General features: G+C 48.2%; 1 protein-coding gene across 4 annotated transcripts in view; it reads left to right on the top strand.

Moving 5' to 3' along the window:
* The first annotated feature begins 255 nt into the window (after window positions 1-255).
* Window positions 256-22340, top strand: part of SRGAP2 (SLIT-ROBO Rho GTPase activating protein 2) — a 114407-nt gene continuing 92322 nt past the window's right edge. For all 4 annotated transcript variants that reach the window (XM_038162218.1, XM_038162217.1, XM_038162216.1 and 1 more), the window contains exons 1-2: window positions 256-344; window positions 1836-2420. Coding sequence is in view for 3 of the 4 variants with exons in the window: in XM_038162217.1 (XP_038018145.1) it covers window positions 2354-2420 (67 nt within the window). In the remaining variant the exon portion in view is untranslated. The remainder of the gene's footprint in view (window positions 345-1835; window positions 2421-22340) is intronic.

Below are 22340 nucleotides of genomic sequence, written 5' to 3'. Positions count from 1 at the left end.
GGTGGCACCACCCCTCCCGCCTGGCTATTGGTGGAAAGGCGCGCGCTGCGTAGCTTCTATTTGTTATAACTGCTGTCAATCATGCTCTCATCCCGCCCCTGCGGCGCGCTCCGCCGGCGGGGCGGTGCCACGGGCGCCAAGCGGCGGGAAGAGGGGGCGGGCTCATCTTGGAGACGACCAAGTCTGACTGGTTACGCGGCCCGTCGCTCATACCCAGCGCTCCGCGCCCATTGGCCGAGGCGCTGGGCGGGGCGGGGCGGCGGCGGGCCGGTGCGGGGGACCGGGCGGCGGGCGCCAGCGGCCGGAGGACGCCCGGCTGCGGGAGGCGGCTCCGCGGTGCCCAGGTAATCGCCCCGCCCGGCCGCCCGACCCCCGGCCCTCCCGTGCCACCCCCCGGCGGGCCGCGGGCAGCCCTCCGCCGCCGGCCCCGCCGCCTCCCCAGCGCCCCGAGCCGCGTCCCCCCAGCCCCGGCCCCCCCTTCGGGACCCCCCCACGCTTCCTCTCCCCGCCGCCCGCATTGTTCTTCCCGGGCGGGATGCGGATCCGGCGGGTGCCGTGTTTATTTATTCCTTCCTCCCGTGCGCGCATCTCCCGCGGGGGCTGCGGCCGCGCGCCCTCCTCCTCCCCCCTCCTCCCAAAAAAATGGGGCGAGAAATCCAAACCGGAAAGAAAAGACGGGGGAAAAGTTGTGTCCCGCCCTGCTCAGCGCAGCGGGCGCTGGAAGAAACCCTAAATCACCCCCTCCCCCCAAGAAAAAACCCGAAAAGGGAGAAGCTGCGGGCGGAGCCGCCCGGCGGGGGCGCGCCCGGTGTGCCCGGGGCTGCCGCCGGTGGGGCCGGGCCCGCGGGCAAACGGGATGCTGCGGGGCCGGGGGAGCCCCGCACCCCAGGGACCCCCAGAGCCCCGGGAGCCGCTCCCCGAACGGCCCCGTCACCCCCGGGAGCCGCTCCCCAAATCCTCCCCTGGGACCTGCACCCCGAATCAACCCCAAATCCTCCCCGGGACCTGCACCCCGAATCCTCCCCCGGACCTGCACCCCAAATCAACCCCAAATCCTCCCCCGGACCTGCACCCCGAATGAACCCCAGCTCTCTCGGGAGCCGCATCCCAAAGGAGCCCCGTTCCCCCTGGAGCCGCTCCCCAAATTCTCTCTCGGGACCTGCACCCCAAATGAGCCCCAAATTCTTTCCAGGGACCTGCACCTCAAATGAACCCCAAATCCTCCTCCGGGACCTGCACCCCAAATCAACCCCAAAGTCTCCCCCGGGATTGCATTCCAAACTCTCTCCTGGGACCTGCACCCCAAATCAACCCCAAATTATCCTCTGGGACCTGCACCCCAAATCAACCCTAAATTCTCTCCCGGGACCTGCACCCCGAATTTTTTTCTGGGACCTGCGCCCCAAATGAACCCCAAATTCTCCTCTGGGACCTGCGCCCCAAATGAACCCCAGCTCCCACCGGAGCCGCATCCCAAAGGATCCCTGCTCCCCAAACCCTCCCCTCTTCCCCCGGGAGCTGCACCCCAAATCACCCCCCGGGAGCTGCACCCTAAATCAGCCCCGGTTCCCCGGGAGCCGCACCCCAAATCGTCCCCGGGATATCCCAGAGGAGCCGCCGTGGCCGAGCCATCCCCGCTCCCGTTGTAGGCGTGTTCCCTCAGTCACCTGGGGGCTGCAGCTGGAGCCTCACACCGCTGCTGCTGCTGCTGCTCAAAGGACGATTTGCAATGTCAGGGTGGCAGGGCAGCTTTGCTTCCCATCACAAATTTGGGCTGCGAGCAGTAATTTTCTAAATATTTTTATTATTGGGGTTTTTTTTTTTTGTATTTGCAGGCGAGCAAACCAAAGCTGCTTCTCCTCTGCTGCTGCTGCTGCTCTCGTCTGGGATTTGATTTGCATCATCTCTGTTCCGTGCCCATTAAAAGAAATAAATAAAAAAAAGAGGAGAAGAGAGGGAGAAAAAAAAATAAAAAAAGGGCAAACCAAACCCACACAAAACATGTGCGGAAGGACTTCCACTCCCTGGCTGTGCTATTGAGGATCAGGAAGAGCCTTTGGGGCTGCAGGATCTCGCTAGGCTGATGCTGCTGCTCAAGGATTTGGTGCAGGGAGACAAAACTGCTGCCTCTTCCATCCGCTGATCTCAACATCTGCATTTTCCTGCTGCTGTGCTCCCTCTCACACCCTCTCTCCATGGACTGATTTTTTGCTTTTTTTCCCTTTTTGTGGGGGGGGGAGGGAAGGACGAGCAGAAAGCCAAGGCATCGTGCTGAGAGGAGCGAAAATTCCCTTTCTGTCTCGCGTGCTGGTGGATCTCTTTCGAGGTTATTCAGCTTTTTGGAAAAGAAAACATGACGTCGCCAGCCAAATTCAAAAAGGATAAGGAGATCATAGCAGAATACGACACTCAGGTTAAAGGTAAGGAATGGTTTTATTTCCATCCCTTCTCTGCCTGGCGATCGTAGGAGTTCGCAGTGGATGTTTGGGTGGGGAAGAGGGAAATCATTTGCAGATTGCCTGGAATTTGCAGGGTTTTTTTGGGAACACAAAGCTGGGTCGGGTTTGCAGTGCTGTGTCTGTCCCCGTGGGGTAGTTCCTGCCTTGGTGCTGCCGTTTTTAAGGTGCCACAGCGAGGGTTTTTTTATGGAATAGCCACATTTTCGAGTTCGGGGAGATCCATCTTTTCCTGCCTGCCGTTCCCGGAGACGGCTTTGCATGTGAAATATGAGAGGCAGGGAATTGCTTTTTAATCCTCTGCCTGTCATGGGAATCTTTGAACAATCTGTGCAGTGTCACAGGAGCATATTTCCACTGCTGCTGATGGGGGACTGTGCTCCAGGGTCCCTGGGAAGCTGTTTGTGCTAGAAACTTCCATTATTCAGGATTTTCCTCGGGGTGAGTCCATCATAATTCCCTGCTTTTCCTTGCCGTGCTGGAGTGTAACACCTCGAGGCTGCGGCGTGGGTGTGGGTGTACACACACACACAGAGGAGGATGAATAAATGAATAAAACTCGTGCAGCAGCGTTATTCCCATCAGCACAGGGAATAATAAACAGATTTAAACAGTGGGATTTGCAGTGACCATGCAAGTATCCTGCAGAATTCAGCTGCCCATCATGTGCCCTGGGTTAAAAAAAATATGAAATATGGTGAAATTCCCCCCTGAGCTGCTCATTTTTGCAAAGTTTTCGGGATAAGACGTATTTAAAAGAATAATTAGGGCTTGTGCACGGCTTGATACGTCGCTGCTGGGAAGTTGTGAGATTCAGTGATTTATCTAATTGGTTGAAACTTGCTTGGTATGCTCCGAGCATGCAGGAAAGATGGCCTTCGGGCAGGGTTGATTGAGTTAAATCAATGCAATTCGAAAAAAAAAACCAAAAAAGAGCCAGATTTAAATCTGAATAGGAAACCTAGATTCAAATTGACAATTAAGATATTGTTTTGCAGTTAGGTGCTCGGTTATTTTTCCTGCTGGGGAGGGGGGTCTGCTTGTTGGCTGCAAATCATGAAAGCATGTTGTCCTACAAGACATGTCCTACCCTGACCCCTGTGCCCTGCACCTAGAAGCACTTTGGGTACTTATGTTGAAAAATGCTTATTTGAGCAAATAGGAAGCTGTGTTGAGAGTTTATTTTGATTTTTTTTCCTTTAATATTGAGGTTCCTAAAGTTGGAAATGGAGAAGGGCGTGTTTCTCTTTTACTGGTTTAGTTTCTATTCCTGTTTTCTTGCTGTCTTTGGAGCTGGGAATTGCACTCAGCATCAAATTAGAGGCTTGTGGGCTCTTTCATTATTTACCCCATCAAAATGTGCGTGATAGATGCGAGCTCGCAGTCACAATATTTGGGAATCGCACGGGAAGGAGGCTTTGGGATTAGCCAAGCACCTCCTCTCACCTCTCACTCTCGCATGAATTAGAAATCCTTCCCTTCCTTTTCAGACGAGAGAGAGCAGGAAAATGGGAAGGAGCTTTCCTTGCTGCTGCCAGAGCTCAGCTCCTCGCTGGGGCTGCCTGTTCACCTGGAAGTGAGCTCCCAGGAGTGGCTTGCAGTAGTGGCACATGGATTTTTATTATTTTATTTCTTTTTGGCCTTGTGGAGCGTTGCCGTGTTCCGTGCAGGAGCTGAAGGAGGCCGGAAGCGTGTGAAGGGGTCAGGAGGAGTGGGAGAAGGGGGTTTCCTTCCTGAATTGGGGTGAGGGCAGGGATGCCTTCCCCTCGGGATGCTCGTCCCATCCCTCTCCCAGTTTGGCTCTGGGGAAGGAGGGGCTGATCCATCTCCTGCCCCTCCTTGCGGGGAGGTGTAGAGGGACCAGCCAGCTCAGAAATGCACAGGACAGTCCTGTGGCAACCCTGTCCTACATCCCCTGGGTTATTTTAGGGCTTTTCCTTTCCCTTTCCATCTTTCAGGAGCTGCTTTGGCAGTGGGCATCGTTCTCCCCCTGCCTTTAGGTGCCAGCTTTGAGGGAGACTTTGTTCCTCTCCACAAACCTTTGCTTGTTTTGTGCTTTACATCACTCCCCTGAACGTCTGTCATGCAAAACCATGACAGTCCCCCAGACAGCTCAGCCCTGAGCTGGACCCTGCTGTGATTCCTCCGGGAATGTCTCAGCTCTAATTCCAGGCACGAGCAGCTCTCTCCATCCCAGGGCAGGACGAGACGGTGCTGAATCCATTGAAATCCACAAGGGTGGTGCTGCTGCCTCCTCCCCAAACACACCGAGCTTCCTGCGGGGTGATTTTGGGTGTCCTGCTCCCCTCCTGCCCTCAGTTGTGGGAGCAGCAGGGAAATGTTAACTCTGAAATCCCTTCCCTGAGCTGGGAAGGGGAGCAGGGGCTGTGGGGGTGAGATGAATCACGTGTTGGCGTGCTACACGAATTGTGAGGTGGCATCTGCTCCTCTGATGAGAAAACTCAGATATTTTTTGCTGGCATTTAGAAACTTGGAGCATTTTTCTGCTTTGCTCTGCGCTGGGAGCTGTGTTTAGAGGCTTCCTTTAAAACCCTTAATCCACAAACACCTCCTTAAGCACTTCAAATGATTGCTAATGGAATGATGGAGCTTTGTTTAAAAATTTAATAGCCTTAAGTGGTTAATCAGAAACCATTTAAAGAATGGCTTGATTAATAGATCATCAAGAGGCAAAATTTTTGATTTTCTGTTGCTGAATGAGCTCGGTGGTTTTTATTGAAAGAGGGGCAGCAGGGCAAAGGATCATGGAATGCTTTGGGCTGGGAGGGACCTTAAAGCTCATCTCGTGGCCAGGGACACCTTCCACCATCCCAGGCTGCTCCAAGGGTCCAACCTGGCCTTGGGCACGTCCAGGGATGGGGTGGGGATGGGTGACACTTTCTGTTCTCCTATAACCATGAGCTGTAGGTATTTGTTGTCTCCCCACAGCCATTTCTCTGTCTCTTTTGGGCTGTAGCTGGCTCCTCCCGTGGTTTGTGCGTGTGGGGAGATAAACGTTTGAATGAAATCAATTTCTGAGCTGAGGATTTTTTTAACCAAAGTTACCATGGAGGGAACACGGAGCTCCTTCCAGGTGACCTGTCCACTCTGTACATCTGTGGAGGTGGCTGGAACCAGGCTGGACACAGCCTGACCCTCTAACTGACCCCCAGAGGATGTGCTGGATTGCCCAGTGACCCCGTGGTCTCCAGCATCTGCAGGTTCAGCTCCAAACCCACTCTTGTGCAGAGAGGAATTAACCCACAGACACGCTGCTGTTCCCCAGCACCTGCGCTGACCTCCAGCCCACCTCCGTTGACTCCATGGTTTGTCCTCCCTGCTCTTGGTCAGGGACTCCTTGGAGTGCCTGTTTTGAGGGAATTCCAGCAGGAATCCGTGTCAAGCAGTCGGGATTCTCCTGCCAGGATGACCCGGGGCCGGCAGGGGAGGGAAGAGCTGCTTTGATACCTCCCAGTGCCATGTGCTCACAGAGCCTGGGAGCCCTGTGAAGCTGCAAAGTGAGATTCCCTCACTCCATATGGAGCCTTTGATATCTCAAGCTCATCCCCTTGTCTGGATTGTCTCTCCCAATTCCTTTGTGCAAGTTGTGGTGAGGCAGAGATAATTAATTTATGCTGTGCAGTGTGTTCCGTGTGAGGGTGGGATGCTGCCTCTCTGTGCCCGAGCGAGCACTGTCAGGGTGTTTTTTTGGTTTAATATATTAAATTGGAGTGTACACTTGCTGAGGAAAGAAAAGCCAGTGATTTATCTCTTAATTCTCCTTTTCTTTCTCCTCGTGTCCCACGAGAGCCTTATATTTAATTAGTTTGTATAAAGCTTCAGTAAATAGCTCCATGGTTGGAGCTGCAGAAATTTAATACTGACATTTTTTTACACAGCGAGGGCTCATAAACCACTTCTGTCCTTGAGTAGTCGCTAGCAAAGGTTAAAATGCAGCTCTTGCAGCTTTTGCAGCCCAGCCCAAAAAGTGCTAAAAATATGACAAATGGATGAGGTAATTTACAGCAGGAGCAAGCAGAGCCCAGAGGTGGCTGCGTGGTTGCTGAGCTGAGTTTGTCTTTGCTAAGGGAAGGTTCCTGATAAGACCAACTTCAGGCAACCTCCCAGCTGCCATCACACTCAGGCTACTGAAAGGTCTCAAACCTTCCCTTCAACCTCCCCAAAATGGCTGATAAATTTTGGATAAGGCCGTTTCTCTTTTCTGTGAGTGTGTCTGATCTGATCGGGATCTTTTGCCTTAAGTGCTGTGTGGAAATCTCATTTGTATGGTCCATCTTCCTGAGGGATGCTCGGTAGTTTTTAATCCTGGTGAACTCTCCCAGCTGGTCCAGCCCTTCTGGGTGTGAAAGATGGCAAAAGTAGCAGTGATGGGGTCAGCAGCTGTAATTCGGGGGCTGGAAGGGAAGCGTGATGCTTTTGGTGATGATTTGAACCAAAAATTGGCATTTCTCTCAGTAGTTCTAGGTTTTTTTTTTTAACAGAACAGCCTTCAGATTTTCAGATCAATGAGCTGAGATCGCTGTCGTTTATTTGACTGCCCAGCCCGTGCACTTTGGGATTTTTCAGTGGTGCTGATGTTACCCATAAATGTTGATTTTCTCTTTTGTGTTCACCACTTGTTCAGGTCACCAGGTTGGTCACTGCACTCCGTGACTGATCCTTGGGTGGGATTCCCGGAGTTTTTAATACACCCTATAAAGAGACTTTTCAACCCCTCAGCCCGGTGCGGTTGAGCGGAACAATGCTGAATTCTGACATTTTAACTCTGCACGCCTTGGATTAACGTTCCCATTTAAAATGTGAAACTACCTTTTAAGGGGTTTTTGCAGTTAATCAGGGCTCTGTGCCTGTAAGTGATTCCATTTGTTTGCAACAATGACTTGCTCCAAACTCGGGGCTCTGGAATTGCTGTGGAATCATCTGGTTTTCTGCAGTTCCTGATAGTGCAAATCCCTTGAGTTTTGGAGCTGCATGGGGCCAGCCAAGCAGCCTTGGTGCCAGAAAGGGGGAAGGGGGCGTTGGGAGACTGCCTTGATCTTCCAGCAATAGTTTGTGTTTTTGTGTCCAACTCCTGCTAATGGATTATTAATGAGGATGGAGCGAGGTGGAGGAATGCAGAGTCTGCCTTCTTTCCTCTCCAGCTCCAAAATCCCTTTTTTCTTTTTGCAGTTTCATCAGGTGTTGGAAGGCTGGAGAGCAAAGCTGACCAAACCGCTCCGTGCTCTTAAGTGCTGCAGTTCCCTCCAAAAGCAGAAGGAATTGCCAGTGTAACTCCAGTAGGATTCTATAAAAAGTTTACTGGTAATAGCCAGTTTTCCCCGACTCCCAGCTAAGGGACAGGACATTTTTCCTTAGCTCTAAATGATTTCCTTTCATGGTGAGGTTACAAATTAGTGTCTTTCCCTTTTCCTGTCAGTTAAAATGCTGGACTCCTCTTTTATTCTTTTTTTAAAATCCTTACTAAATTTTTTTTGGCCGTTTTGGGGATTTACTTGGAAGAATCTCTTTGCCTGGTCAACTTTATTTTCAGCTGTCGTTATGAAGAGTGAAAAATCTGAACCTTTGTTGAGATGGAAAGTATGTTCAAACACATGTTCCCTTGAATGGCTTTCGCTGTGCCATGCACAGTTGATATTCATTACTCACAACTTTATTTAGTTCATTTTTTGGGATGGCTTTCACAGATTTCATGGTTTCTCTCTGAGAATTCCTACAACATCACGGGTGTCCTGCTCTTGGAGCGCTGTCAGTGCTTTGTAGGCAGTGGAAACAAATGCAGTTATGGGATTTATTGTGGGATAAAAGTGTGGAAGAAAATGGGAGGAAGGGTCTTGACCTTTCAGGAGAGACCAGTCTCCATTTTTACTTTCTCTCTCCCCTTTTCTTCCCGAATTGCAGCACTCCAGTAGACAAAACAGGGCCTTCTTTCTGTGAAATCCCTGGATAATGGTCATTGAAACTCTTGTGTTTGAAGTCAGAAACCATATGGATGTAATGTGAGGAAGCTCAACTGGTTGTTTTTTTCCCCAAGAAGATGCTGTAAATGGATTGGAACCGTTTAAAACATTGTCATTTTTTCCCCATCAAAGTAACTATTTGCCATTGTTAAACTGGAAATCTTCTGACCCAGTTGCTTTGCTTTTGAGTTTAGAGTTAATCACGGCTTCTCTGAAGGTGTTGCTCCATGTGCTAAGGAAATTCTTAGGTCTTTAAGGGTTTCCAGCAATAATTCACATTGATCTGTGTGGAGTGGGCTGAATTAGGCCGGGGAGCTGCCTTGTCCTGTGGCACATGAGCAGCTCCTGCCTTTTTGACTCTTGAGAAGGAGCCAGATGACCAGATTACCTCCAAACCCAGCGTGGATTTCAATCTCCAGCCCTCAGCTGCTGCAGCAGGGCGAGTTGGTTGGTCCTGCTACATCTGACGTTGGTTTTGTTTTATTTATTTATTTATTTATTTATTTCTGAACTCACAGGACTTTCCAGGAAGAGCTTCTTGCAAGCAGGGAGGGATTTTTGGTTTGCTTTTGTGCCGCTGTCATTGGAGGATGGTTTTCCTGCAGGGAGGAAACCGTGGAGCGATGCAATTTATAGATGGGGAGTGCTTGCAAATTGAATCTACTTAAAATAACGCCAGTTGTTGCCTGGGAATGAGTCCCTGAGTGTGTCTTGGGCCAGCAGTCCTGTCCCACTGCAGGGCGTGCTCTAAGTTTGTGAATTTAGGTGGGAAAATTGGGAAATTCCACAGTATCCTTTTCTTGATGCAAGTCCACACTGGAGCAGCTGTTCTACAGCTCTGTGTGGTTCTGAAACACATTTTATGTGATCCTGCTGCTTCTAGGAAAAAAATAAAAGTAGGGGTTATTCACGTGTTTCATTAGCACTTTTTGTGGTAAAATATGGGGAATTTTTTTGGGATAGGGTTATGTATCCAAGGAACTTCCACTCATCCACCAGGTGCGAGTCCTCAGTCTGGGCAGGGCTGTGGCCACCAGGGCCAGCTGGTGGCTGCTGGGGTGTGCCAGTTCTCCTTCCTGCAGCCCAGTTCCTCTGCAAGGGCTGCGGGAGGCTGTCTCAAGTGTTCTCCTGGGAAATGGCAGCGGTGAGGAGCGAGCTCCTCCCGGGGCCGTGGGTGGCACTGTGAATATCCATCCCTGAGTGCCAATGAAGCGTGCTGCAAAGCCCATGCTCTGCCACCTGCCTGGGAAGCCAGAGCTGGGTCAAGTGCCTGTAAAGCAGAATCAGGGAATTGTTTGGATGTGCCCAGATGCTGACATCCCTTCCCTCTGGCAGGGCTGCTTTCCTGGCTGGAGCATTGGGCAAATCCACTGTCAAAGTCCTATTTATCTATTAATTAATTAATATAGTTATATTTTATATTTAAATATATATATTTGTATATATTATTTTGGTTATTGGCAAATGTAAATTCGGACCTGTGACCCATAAATTATCTTGGGTGTGTTTTGACAAGTCTGATGAGACAGAGATGGATCAAAATCTGAGGACAGAAAAGCACGTTAATAAGAAGCAGCAATTGTTGCTGCTGGGGGGAAACAAATCTCAGTTTTCCTTAATCTGTGCAGGGGATGAGTGAGTGACAGTGACAAAGCAGAGTGTGGAGGTGCAGATCCCCGAGCAGGCCCGTGGAGGTTTTTCCCCAGTGCTCGATAAGCAGCCACTCAGAAATGTAATAAATGAGCGTCCCTGTGAAGTGGTTTTGGAAAGGAGCCTGGCTTTGCTTTGGTCTCTTTCATGAGTGGAACCCTTCCTGGCTTTTCTGTCTTCCCTCCATCTGGTGGAGGAGGAAGAGGCTCCATCCCAGTTACCCTTCCAGAAACAGCAGTAACGCCCAGGGTTTGTGCTGCAGGGAGGGCTGGGTGTCCCAGCTCCTCGGGGAGGAACCCCGAGCTGCAGAAAGATGCTGAAATAGCAACAAAAGGCTTTGCCAGTGAGGGACTTTAAAGTGTGCAGCTGGAAAAGGGAGGGGGAAAGGAGAGAGAAATGCAGCCCTGCAAAGGTCACAGGATACACTGATGATGTTTGGATGGAAACTCAGCTTGCTATGAATGAAATTGTGCTCTTGTGTTTTCCCCCTGGAGCTGAATGTCTAAAAACTCTGGATACTCCTTGTTCTGTTTCTTTTTTTTTTTTTCCTTTTCTTTTTTTGGCGCTTGTGAGTTGTGCTGTAGAAATGAAAAAATAAAAAGAGGAAAAAGGGAGGATGGACAGCACCCACAGACGGGCTGGGAGAGGCTAAAATAGTCTGAGCTCTGCCAGGTTCATCAGAGCTGTGACATTATTGGGTTCTGGTTATTTGCAAGGCAAAATTTTGTCTGTACTAAATGTCTGAGGTTCCTTAGCAGGGAGCTCGGGTTGGCAAAGATTTCAGCTCTGCTGACCAGGCTTGTTGGATAAACTCAGAACTGGGGCTGAGCACCCCTTGGAGCTGACTGCTGGACCCCACAAATGTTGGTCTTATTTCCTGTGTGTGTGAAGGCTCGTTGCTGGTTGCTAAATTGCCTTTTCTCCCTCCTTATGCCATCCAGATTGCTTGTGTTTGCTCTGAGGTTGGTTTGAACTTTTATCAATCCATATGCTGGTGTGACCTTCCATGATATGATTAACTTCTGACTGTAATGATAAATTAATTTACACATAACTGTAAGAGAAGTCCTTTTATTTAGAACAGTTGCCTAATGCCAAACACATTTATAACCATTGTCTTCATACTTAAGGAATTAATCTTAATTTAGGCTTTATGTCAGATTATTTCCCCCGTCACAGTGAACTTCATAGAATATAGCTGAGAGGGGCTCCTTGCATCCGTTAATTTCCACTTTTCACACTTTCCCCCTGAAAGTCTTGGCTGAAAACACTCCCCACCAAACCTGTCCGTGGAAATTCAGGTGGTACTTTGGTTTCAGATTTAAATTGGGAGAAAATTCTGGCACTGCCTCTCTGGAAAATCCCTGCAGGTAGAGCTTTCTTTCATGCCTTGAAAGCAGTGACAGCTCTTGGCAGCAAAGGAAGTGTTTTGGTTTGGTTTTGTTGGGGCTTTTTGTTTGATTTTGTTCTGGAACTCCGAGCTATTTTCTGGTAAACACCCTGGAACAGTTGGGCACTCTTGTGATTTATCCATTTGCTGCCTGGCTGCTCCTGGCTCCTTGATTTTCCCGTCCTTGCTGAAGTGAGAGGCTCAGAGCTGGACCCAGACTCAAGGCTCCCATCAGAATTTTGGGGAGGAACAAGACAAACCCCTCAGGAAGTTTGGGAAATTCCACAATATCCAGTAGCCCCTATGGAGGGACGAGAGCTGGTGTTGTTTTTGTGCTGCTGGAGGTTCCTTGAATTGTGAATTCCACAATAAACACTGGCTGGGAGCTGGAGGAGCAGCTATAATTTTCTCCCAGCTCCCTCCCATGGTTTGCAGTGGTTTTAGGATCAGGCTTCATGCAAATAGTTCCCACTGCACCCCACCCTGTCCCAAAGCCAGAGCAGCTCCACCAGCTGCTATGGTTGGGATGAAAGTGCTGCTAATTTGCTGTTACCTTTAATTTTGGGATTCTGCATCCTGGGGAAGGCCCTGTGTAAGAAGTTATTTATATGTTGACTGTTCAAACACATTTATCAGTCCCCAAAGATCGATGCCTCTCCTTGCAAGGAGGAGGTTGCTTTGAGATCCTGCATGGGAAGGTGTGTGCAGGGGATGGGAAGAGTAAGGAGATTTTTATTTGTTTATTATTTATTTTTTAATTAAAGCCATCAGCATCCAGCCAGCCCTGCCTGGGCTGTCTTGCGGGGAGGTTGTGCTGTGTTTGCAGAATGACTCTGAGGCTTTGACAGCGATAGGGAGAACAAATCCAGCTCTGAGAAGTACAAGGAAAACAGGTTCCTTTTCCTTCCCACCTCTTTTTTTTCCCATTGCTTCTTGTCGTGTGCCTCTCCAAAGCACAGATCCCCCTGAAGTCCCATTGCTTGTGGCAAGAACACCAAAACCTGCTGACCATTCACTGGTTTTAGAGCACAAATCCTCGTTTCTCTTACAGAGAGTGGGATTTTTTTTCAGATGGTAGGAAAGCACTTTTGGTTTTGTGCTTTTATCAAAAAGTGTATAAAGTATTTGTTTATCTGGGTTTGTTTGAAGTAGCCCAAACACAGTGTTCTTTTCAATACACTAAAGAGCTCTTCAGCTGTATCACAGATTTCTTGAAGTTTATATTTTATTACTGCATCCCTTTCTAAATTTCATTCAACATCTTCTCTCTGCTTAGATTTTGGTCTCCCTTGCCTCTTAGTGTGAATGAGGGAGTTTATGCATCATATAAAATAATTATCATTGAGAACTTTTGCATCTTTGATGCCTGAAAAACCCAAGAAACCCAAAAGCCAGGGTTGTCCTTCAGAGAATTCTGATTCTGAAACTTCCTGTAGCACATTTTAAACATTATAAACATTATTTCTCAGCTGCCTTAAAGCCAAATAATCAAATTATTCAATTTGATATTATTTGATTTATTGTCAGATACACAACTGCATGTGTATTATAACATACATGCAATAAAAATTGCTTTTTTGCTTTAAAATTAAACGCATTTTCATTTGGAAAAGATTATTTCTGATCACTGAAAGAGCATCCAGTTGAAACCAGCCTTTGTTTGTGGCGTGCTGGTGTCAGAGCTGTTCTTTGCCTTGGCTGAGGACAGGGATCCTCCTGCCCCTGATCCAGATCTTTTTTTGGGAGTCTGTGTTCCCTGGCTCCCTGAACTGGGGCTTTCAGCACATCTTGCTCAGCCATTGTGTTCCAAGCAGCCCAAAAGTAGGTGAGGAGATTAAATGGCAGTGAATTACTCGAGATGACCTAAATCAAGGTCCCTGGTGAGATTTTATGGGATTCAGTTACACATCTTGAAACATGTTGAGAGAACACTGAGCGTTTTTATATCTTGTTTTTTGTCTGGCAGTGCAGCCTGCGTGGCTGGACAGGATGTGCCTCTTCTTTTCAAGAAAAATTACTTGGACAGAGGAGATAACTGCACAGCGCTTTTACTTTGTGACTCTTCTTTTTTGTTCCTTTTTGGGTTTTTTTTTGGAGGGGACAGAAGGACAAATCCCAGGGTGGTGCTGAATGAGGTGTCTGTCCAGCCAAGGGTCCTCCCTGGACCGGCTGGGAACAGGGAGAGGGGGATGCAGCTCATCCCTCAAGGAAAACTGAGCTGCAAAGAACAATCAAAAACAACTCCAGGGATGAGTCAGAACTCTGCACAGTCTGGAATCAGATTGTCAGGAAGCTGAAATGTGTCTGCAGTTATCCCTTGCTTTCATTCCTTTCTCCCTTCACTTTTTCCCTCTCTCTGGTTCCTGCTGTTTTGGGGATTAAGAAGGAAATAAACACTCCCCTGAAATCTCCCAACACAAACAATCAGGTTTGCTATTTTTGAGCGCCAGTTTTTTTGTGATTCTCCCAAAGTTCTTTTTGCTCCACTGGGATTGAGTTTGAATGGCTGTTTTCTTTAAGTTTTATTTTTAGGAGTGGGAGGCTTGTGTGAAGTTCAGTGCTGGCAGAGATGCTGGTTTGCCAGTCCTGGATGTCGAGTTTATATTTTAAACTCTTGAAATCTTTCAAGCTGCCAGGAAGAGAGGCCAGGTGAGGATGGGAAGGATGCTCATTTTGCCACCTCCTGTGCTGGGATTGTGTTGCCACTTCCCCACATCTGTGAGGAACCCTTGGTGTTGAAGCCAACCTTCCCTGTTCCCACTGAGCCTTGGGAAGCTTTTTAATTTAAACAGGAGGAAGTTTGGGAATGTTAAATGTTTTTGGTTTTTGGTTTTTTTTTTTGGGTAGAGCAAGCACAGCAAACTATTTGTGGGCTGATTCCTTGTCCTCTCCTTGTCTAGAACAAACTCTGTGTCCTTGGAGTGGGCTCCCTCATTGCTGGGGATGGATTTTTGGGGGGTGTGTGGGGAAGAGGCGTTGGTGCCAGAGCAAACAGAAGATTCCCTGTGCTGCAGAAACCTTCTCCTTATTTTTAGTGCCGGGTGCTGGGAATTGCCTCCTGCTTTCTGGGCTGTTTGGCCCAGCAGGAGGAGGGGCAGGAGGCTGCTCTGGTGCTCCCACACGTGCTCACCTGGCTTTTGCTGCCATCCCTCACAAGGAACCTCACAGCAATCCTGGAGGAAGGGGGAAAGTGTGTCAGGAGCAGAGAGAAATCAGCTTTGCCCTGGCAGTAATGAGGCTGGACTTGAAATTCAGCGAGTGCCTGGTTCTGTGGTGATTTCATTTTCTGTGTTGAGGTCAGGCTGCTCATCCCGGCGTTTTCTGCACGCTGGGAATTCTGTGCCAGTGGTGACACTGGGGATGGCTTCTATTACTGATGGCAAATTGGTTAATAGTGTGGTTACTCTAAATAAACTCATACTGCGCACTGGGTGGCTTAACAGTTTTTCTACACCTACTATTAACTTGCTGGTGTGGGGATTTTATTTTTGGGTTGATTTTAGTTCTCTTGCTCAGCCAGATGCAGCTTTTTTTGAGCATGTAGCCATCCATTCAAGCCTTTGGAGAGTTGTGACAGCAAGCAGGGGTTCTTCCCTAGAAAGTCTTAAAATGCCATTTAATACTCCAGGCTGATGGCTTGAACTCTCCAAGCTGCTTGTTAATGGCTTAATTGCTGTCAGTTTGATTTGGGTAGAGGTTATTTTCAGTTTTCTCCTGTTGGCAGGGTTGTTGTAGATGAAGTCAGAAGTCCAGTGAACGCAGCAAGTAGAAGAGAATTGATCAGTGAGTTCATTTTTGAGGCTGTTTTTTCCCTTTGCTTGCTAAGAGGTTCCTTGATTACATTTTCTTTAATACAGCAAAAGCGGGGGGAAGAAGCAAAACCCAGTTCGGTGCACGAGAAGTTGGATGACTCAACCCTTCATCTTTTATAGGTCCTGATTCAAATTCATTCTTCTGTTTGTAGCAGTGGAAATGTCACCAAATGTTCCCGCTGTTGGGAGTGACTCCTGCCTCGGTGTTGGAGTGCTCCAAGCTGCCAAAGGTGGTGGGCTCTGGCAGAAAAACGGGAGCCTGGATGCAGAGTGGGAGGATGAATCACTTTTCTGCTCCTTTTGGACCCAAACTGGAGCTGGAGAGGAGCTTTGGGCTCTGCACAGCTGCAGACAGGAGGAGAAATCCTGCCTTGGGTTTGCAGATGTCTTACAAGCACTGAGGTGCTGATGGGGCTCGTGGGGATTTTTTTAAAGGCTGATATTTGTGTGACAATTACAAATGACAACAATTAATGTTTAATAGGCATAGCCTGAGCCCATGGCTTTATTTTTGTCAGTGGGGTATCATTCACAAAGCATTAAGGAGTCGTGCTGAGATGAGCAGCATCCCTGGGCATTGGCATTTATTCCCAGCGTGTGCCTGGGTTTTGATATATTTGGATTTCCTTGCAAGTCACAGAGGTTAGCTGGTGTTGTTTTGTTCTTGGAAAGCAGAGTGGCTGCTGATTGCAGCTTCTGTGAAATTTGCTGTGTGGTTTTGTGACTCATGCAGTACCTGTTGTTTGTATCAGTGTAGCAATGATGCTGGATCCGTGGGATTTTAATAATTCCAGGTAATTCAATGGAAAATTGACCCCTCGTTATTTCAAACCCCAGCAGTGTGCCAGAGGAGCACCTGAATGAGCTCTGTACAGCCCCTGGCCAGGTAATTCAATGGAAAATTCAGGTAATTCAGGGGAAAATCACTGGGTTGTGGCTCAGTGCAGGCACACGTGGAGCAGCGTAATTGGGATAACTTTATTGTGAGAGGATAAATGTGTGCGCATCTCTGTCCTGTAAATCTGTGCCTTTATCTGGCAGGGGCTGTCTTTAAAACCTTACCCAGGCTGGAAATGGAGGTGTCCTGGAGGTAACACCAGCCAGCTCCTGTTGGGAAGGTGGCACTTCATGGTCTGGGTGACACGGTGGGCATCGGTCACAGCCTGCACTGGGTGATCCTGGAGGTCTTTTCCAAGCTGAATGCTGTGTGATCCTGTGAGGGAGCTGTGTGATCCTGTGAGGGAGCTGGCTCACGGACGTGCTGCTGTCCTCTGCAGCTCTCCACACCTGCCCTGCTGTTCTCTCTCAGCAGCTTTTCCTCTCCTGTTGTTTTGAATCGCCAACTCCACCCCGCACCCAGCGGGCAGCGCTTCAAAATCCACAATCTCAAGACTGCCTTGGCTCTTGCTTCCCAGCCAGAGCTGACATCTGAGGAGAAGCTGTTTTGGGCTTTAAATAGCTCTGGCAGGGAGGTGGACAGGAGCACACAATGTGGCCGTGGGGCTCTGGGCTATTCTTGGCGGACAATGGCCGGAATGAAAAGCCGCGGCCGCTGCAGCACGTCAGGGCCATTGTGTGCTGTGATGTTTTTCATTCTGGGCCCTTCAGGACCTTCTCCTCTTATTGGAGACCTCTCACTGTTTTTCTTTCCTGGGGAGAGTGGAGGTTCTGAAGGGAAATGGCTCCTGAGAGGAGCCCCCAGCGTGCCACACGAGGAGCAGCCTTGTCTGTCGTTGACGCAGCTTTGAGAAGAGGGAACTGAAACTTCCCGGGGAAAGAATTTTCTGTTTGTTCTATTTTGAGTGTGTTGTGAAATCAAGGAAAGGACAAGCTGATATTAAATGGAAATTGAGGGGGTTGTGGATGCTGCAGCAGGAATCAGTGCTGAGCGTGGGTGGTGGTGTGGGGAGTGTGTCCATCGGGCAGTTTGGGTTGGAGCCCTCCTCTCGGAGGATGGAGTCTGAAATCCTCTCTACAAAGGACAGGTGGGAGAAGCAGTTTCTCTTCCAACTTTATTTTTAAGGGCAGAGCTTTCTGCAAGGAAGCTGCCACATGCTTCTGCTTCCAGTGGCTGCCACAAGGGAAGCAGCTGCTGTCACCAGGCACCTCCACTCCTTCCTCTGCAGCCTCTCGAGTTTGAGGAAGATAATTTGCATTGCTGAGTGGTGTGGCTGATGCAAACTGCAAGTGCGGAGCTGTTTGTGTGAGCCCAGTCCTTCTGTCCATCATCTGCAAGGCTGCTCAGTGTCACCGTGCCTAAAAATGAAGATTTTCAAGTTGAGCTGAGGTGGGGAAGTGGGGAGGATCAGGCTGTCTTCAGATTGATTGGCTTGACTTCCTTCCCATGCCGTGGTTTCTTAGCTACACTTCAGGAGATTAAAAGCTGGACATCCTGTTCTAGGGAGGTTTTACCCCTCTGGCTTGCAGTCTGGGTTGCTTGGATGCAGGAATGCTGCAAGGATGGATGCCTTGTGCTTATCTCGATAATTCCCAGTCCAGCACAGAGCACACTTCAGCCACGCTGGGGCACAGCCAAGTGTAACGTCAGCAGCGTGCTCTGAAATGCAAGGGCTTTCCTTCAAATTCATTTGAGTCTCCCCTGGCTGCTGCAGCCTGTGTAACTCAGGACTTTAAAGCTTGCACACCGACTCTGTCTTGGTGCAGAGTGTGTAACTCAGGACTTTAAAGCTTACACACCGACTCTGTCCTGCTGCAGAGTGTGTAACTCAGGAGTTTAAAGCTTGCACACCGACTCTGTCCTGCTGCAGAGTGTGTAACTCAGGAGTTCAAAGCTTGCACACCGACTCTGTACTGCTGCAGGGTGTGTAACTCAGGAGTTCAGAGCTTGCACACTGACTCTGTACTGCTGCAGGGTGTGTAACTCAGGAGTTCAGAGCTTGCACACTGACTCTGTCCTGCTGCAGGGTGTGTAACTCAGGAGTTTAAACCTTGCACACCGACTCTGTCTTGGTGCAGAGTGTGTAATTCAGGAGTTCAGAGCTTGCACACCAACTCTGTCCTGCTGCAGAGCATCTGTACTTGCTGCATAATCCCTGTTCTTTGAGCAGATGACTGTGTCCAGGCTTTGCTGGTGTTTGTTTTTTTTTTAACCATAATTTTATTCCTTTTTAATTACAGCATCCTCTGCAGATGTTGGAGTGTCATAAAAATGAAATGTGGAAGCGAATGCAGAGTTGTCATGGCTTGCTCCAGATTCTGGGCAGTAATTAAGCTGTCGGGGAGTAGTGGAAAGTTCGTCTGCTGTATCTGTGTGTCCTTTGGCAAATGACCTCTGGGCTCCTTAATGGGAAAGGCAAATGTGCAATGAGCTGGATGCAGTGCCTTGGCTGGATCAGCGTGTCTGCTCTGGCAGATAAAGGATAAAAACTACCCTGCATAATCAAGTCCAAGATTTGGGTTTTTTTTTTTGTAGCTGGAGCCATTGCTGATTGAGGTAGAAATCAGCAGGAATACCCAGATCTGGGTATTTTTCTTGTTCTGGTTGGTGGGAGGGAGCAGTGGCACGGTGTCAATGCTGGGGGATTGCTGGTGTAACTGGGAAAAGCAGCTGGGGAAGGTGCAGAAGTGGCTGAAGGGGCACGGGAGCAGCTCCCAGAGCTCCTTTGGTACCTCTGGAGACACTGCAGGACTTGAGGCTGCCTGGAACCCCCAGTGAATGGGGGATTTTATAGCTGGAAAAGCTGGAAGGTGAAAAGATAAGCCATAAGCGGATCCCAGAAGGATCCACGTTTCCTCCCCTCTGTCTGCTTTTAAAGATTTTTCTGGCTGTCTCTAACACGTTCTACAGATCATTTTGTGTAATCCTGTCTGGCAATTTGTTTCAAGATGTTGGGTTTTCTTTTTTTTTAAAGCTCTTGTCTGAATGTTTTGTCCAGATGGTCTCAGTGTGAGTCAGACTGGAAGGTGCAGTGGCTTGCTTTGATAAGGTTACTCCCTCTGTTTGGAGAGTCGATGGCTTTATAGGAGTGAAAAACCAGATCTCTCATGTTAATGGGAAATTAACCATTCAGGCTTTTAAAAAACAAAAATAGGACCAGAGCAGCTGAAGCTTTCACTGCTCATTTCCCTCTGCAAGTTATTCTCATGTTCCTGTGAAAGTGTTGGATTTTAACTGGTGATAACAAATCCATCTGTCCTGGCTCCTCACTGGAATGTCTCCCACAGTAAAGGTCCTCCACAGTGAGAATTTACAAATGTCAGTCACAGCTTAATGGCATCAGTGATTTACACACCTAACGAGCAATAAGAGCTAATGAAATGTCGTGTATTGATAATTCATAATTCAGCCATGCCAATAACTGGATTTCCTAAGTTATCCGAGATGTTGTCAGCATATAAATCAAATTTAAGTAAGTTTTATTGAAAGTTACACGTGTAACTTTATCAGTGGAGGTTTTACTACACCATTTATTTGCGTGCTCAGTATTGTTAAGATAATATTTGTAGACCTTCCTGACACAGGCTTTTGCCAAGCATAGATATTTCCAATAAACTCCTAAACAAAATGCTCCGTTATTTTTGGTGTATTAATAAGATTGAGAAACATGGATATTCCAGGGTTGGTTGGAGCTCTGGAGGAAGTTTCCTGTTTTTTTCTCAAGGAGGATGGAGAAGCTTCCCTCACTAAGCTGACCCTGACTTTGCACTGGGGCTGATAGTAAAAGGTCTTACAATCATAGAAAATCTGGAGAAGTAGAAAGAAAGGCAGACTTAGTAGGCCCTGGAAAAATGTTAAAAAATAGACCATAAGAAATGTTAGGCTTTGTGTTTGCCAGATGTGAAATTGCACCTGCGTAAGCAGTATGTGATAAATGATATAATTGTTAGATGTGATGATGGTTTAGTAATTAAATAAAATTATTGTTTAATCGTAAGAAGAATCATGAGAAAACTATGTTAGAAGTTTGAGGGGGACCATGAGAAGCCCATGCTTGGATGAAATCAATGTATACAGTAGAAAAATAAAAGTTTAATAATTAACATGAAAGTTATATAACGATAGAACATTAAAAACATGTTCATCCCGAACCCATGTTGGGTCAGATTTGGGTTTGTACCCCTGACACCCAGAGCTCTTCAATAAAAGCACCTGCATATCACAGAATCACAGAGTTTCTAGGTTGGAAGAGACCTTTAAGATCATCGAGCCCAACCCATGTTCCAACACCTCAACCAGATCATGGCACCCAGTGCCACATCCAGGCTTTTTTTAAACACATCCAGGGATGGTGACTCCACCACCTCCCTGGGCAGATGATCCCAGTGTTTGCCCACTCTTTCTGTGAGAAACTTCCTCCTCAATCCCAGCCTGGCTCTCCCTTGGCGCAGCTCGAGACTGCGTCCTCTTGTTCTGTCAGTGCTGCCCGGAGAAAGAGAGCGACCCCAGCTGAGCACAGCCCCCCTTCAGGAGCTGCAGAGAGTGACAAGGTCACCCCTGAGTCTCCTTTTCTCCAGGCTGAACACCCCCAGCTCCCTCAGCCGTTCTTCACACGGCTTGTGTTCCAAGCCCCTCAGCAGCCTCGTGCTCTCCTCTGGACACGCTCAAGCATCCCTGTCCATCCCTGTCCATCCCAGTCCCTCCCAGTCCATCCCAGTCCCTCCTAAACTGAGGGCCCAGAGCTGGACACAGCACTCGAGGTGTGAATCATTTCATGGTTATGTGTTTCTGAAGGCTATCAGGGCTGCTCTGCCTGATCCATCCCTGTGCTCCCCGAAAGCCTCCCGGTGATTTCTGCTCTCTCCCTGCTGGGCTCCGGGGCTGCTTGGTGTTTTTTGGGTGTGTTGTTTTCAGTCCCTGCTCACTGAACCGGCACAAACATTCCGGGTGCCTGCAGAGGAGCCTGTGCTGCTGTTTGATGTTGATTTTGGCTGGGCTGTCCCCAGCTGGTTCAGGGGCTCCTGTGCCACATGGCTGGGGCTTCAAACGCTCAGGGTAAATAAGTCACACCCTTTGCACTCCCTGGCTTATGTGTGCTTGCATTTCCTCCTGTCCCAGTGGCTTTGAGAAATCCCAACTGAAACCTGAAATGTCAATTTAAACCCCTGCCCATGAACAAGATGGGCTTTAAGTTCCCTTCCAACCCAAACCAGTCTGGGCTGCTGTGACTCTCTGAATTTTGGATTTTTCTTTATTTTTAGTGGTGTTTTCTAAGGACTGAACTGTGCTGGTGGAGTGGCACCAAGCAATGAGAAATTAAGCAAGGTACTCAGGGCTCAGGTCAAGCTTGAACTGTGCAGAGGAGACCCAGACCAGCTCTCTTCCTGCCGGCCTCAGCCTGCTTGGGAATGCAGTACATGGTGCTGAATTTCAGGGAATACTGTGTTAACTGTTACCCAGCTGATGCTGGGAAAATCCAGATTAATGCCTGGATTGGTCTCATACTCTGGCTTCAAATTATTCATTTTGTTTGTACAAATATGTGTAAAATATGGGTTTTTTTCCCTTTCACACCTAGTGCATGGCTGCAGTTTGTGTGGTGGGTTGCACCTGAGTTTCTTTGGAAAAAGCTTTTTTTGGAAATTAGGTAATTTTTTTTTGCCCCAGGGGAACTAGGATGGGATTAGAGCGGAAAAGAAAAAAAAAATCAGAGTTAGACTTTAATTTCATTGTAGAAGTAACTACTGTACAAAGACTGGGCAGAACCCTGTGTACCTTCCAAACAGTGCACGTAGTAGAGTCTTTTATTGAACCTTGAGTCATTTATTGTAAGTGCTGGAGCAATAGAAATGGTTTCTAAATGATAAAGCACACGTGTGTGCGTGTGTGTGTAAAAAGGAGGACCTGAATTTTAATGTCAGTTCTCTGACAAAGGCTTATGAAAAATAAGCATCTCCTTGTTCTTGCTCTGGCCTGAGCTGTGCTGATTAATGGGTGTTGCTGTAGCTGACAATGAACTGATAGAAAAATGATGATTCACATAATTCGAGCTTTGCAGGCTCTGTCAAATACTCATTTCTTCCTTTTCAAGAGGTGCTGTGGAGTAAAATGTGAGTTCTTTTTGAGACAGCAGTGCTGCACTTACACAGCTGAATA

This window comes from Motacilla alba, chromosome 26, assembly GCF_015832195.1.
Source record: "Motacilla alba alba isolate MOTALB_02 chromosome 26, Motacilla_alba_V1.0_pri, whole genome shotgun sequence".
Lineage (NCBI taxonomy): Eukaryota > Metazoa > Chordata > Aves > Passeriformes > Motacillidae > Motacilla > Motacilla alba.
This window is presented reverse-complemented; position numbering and strand designations above follow the sequence as displayed.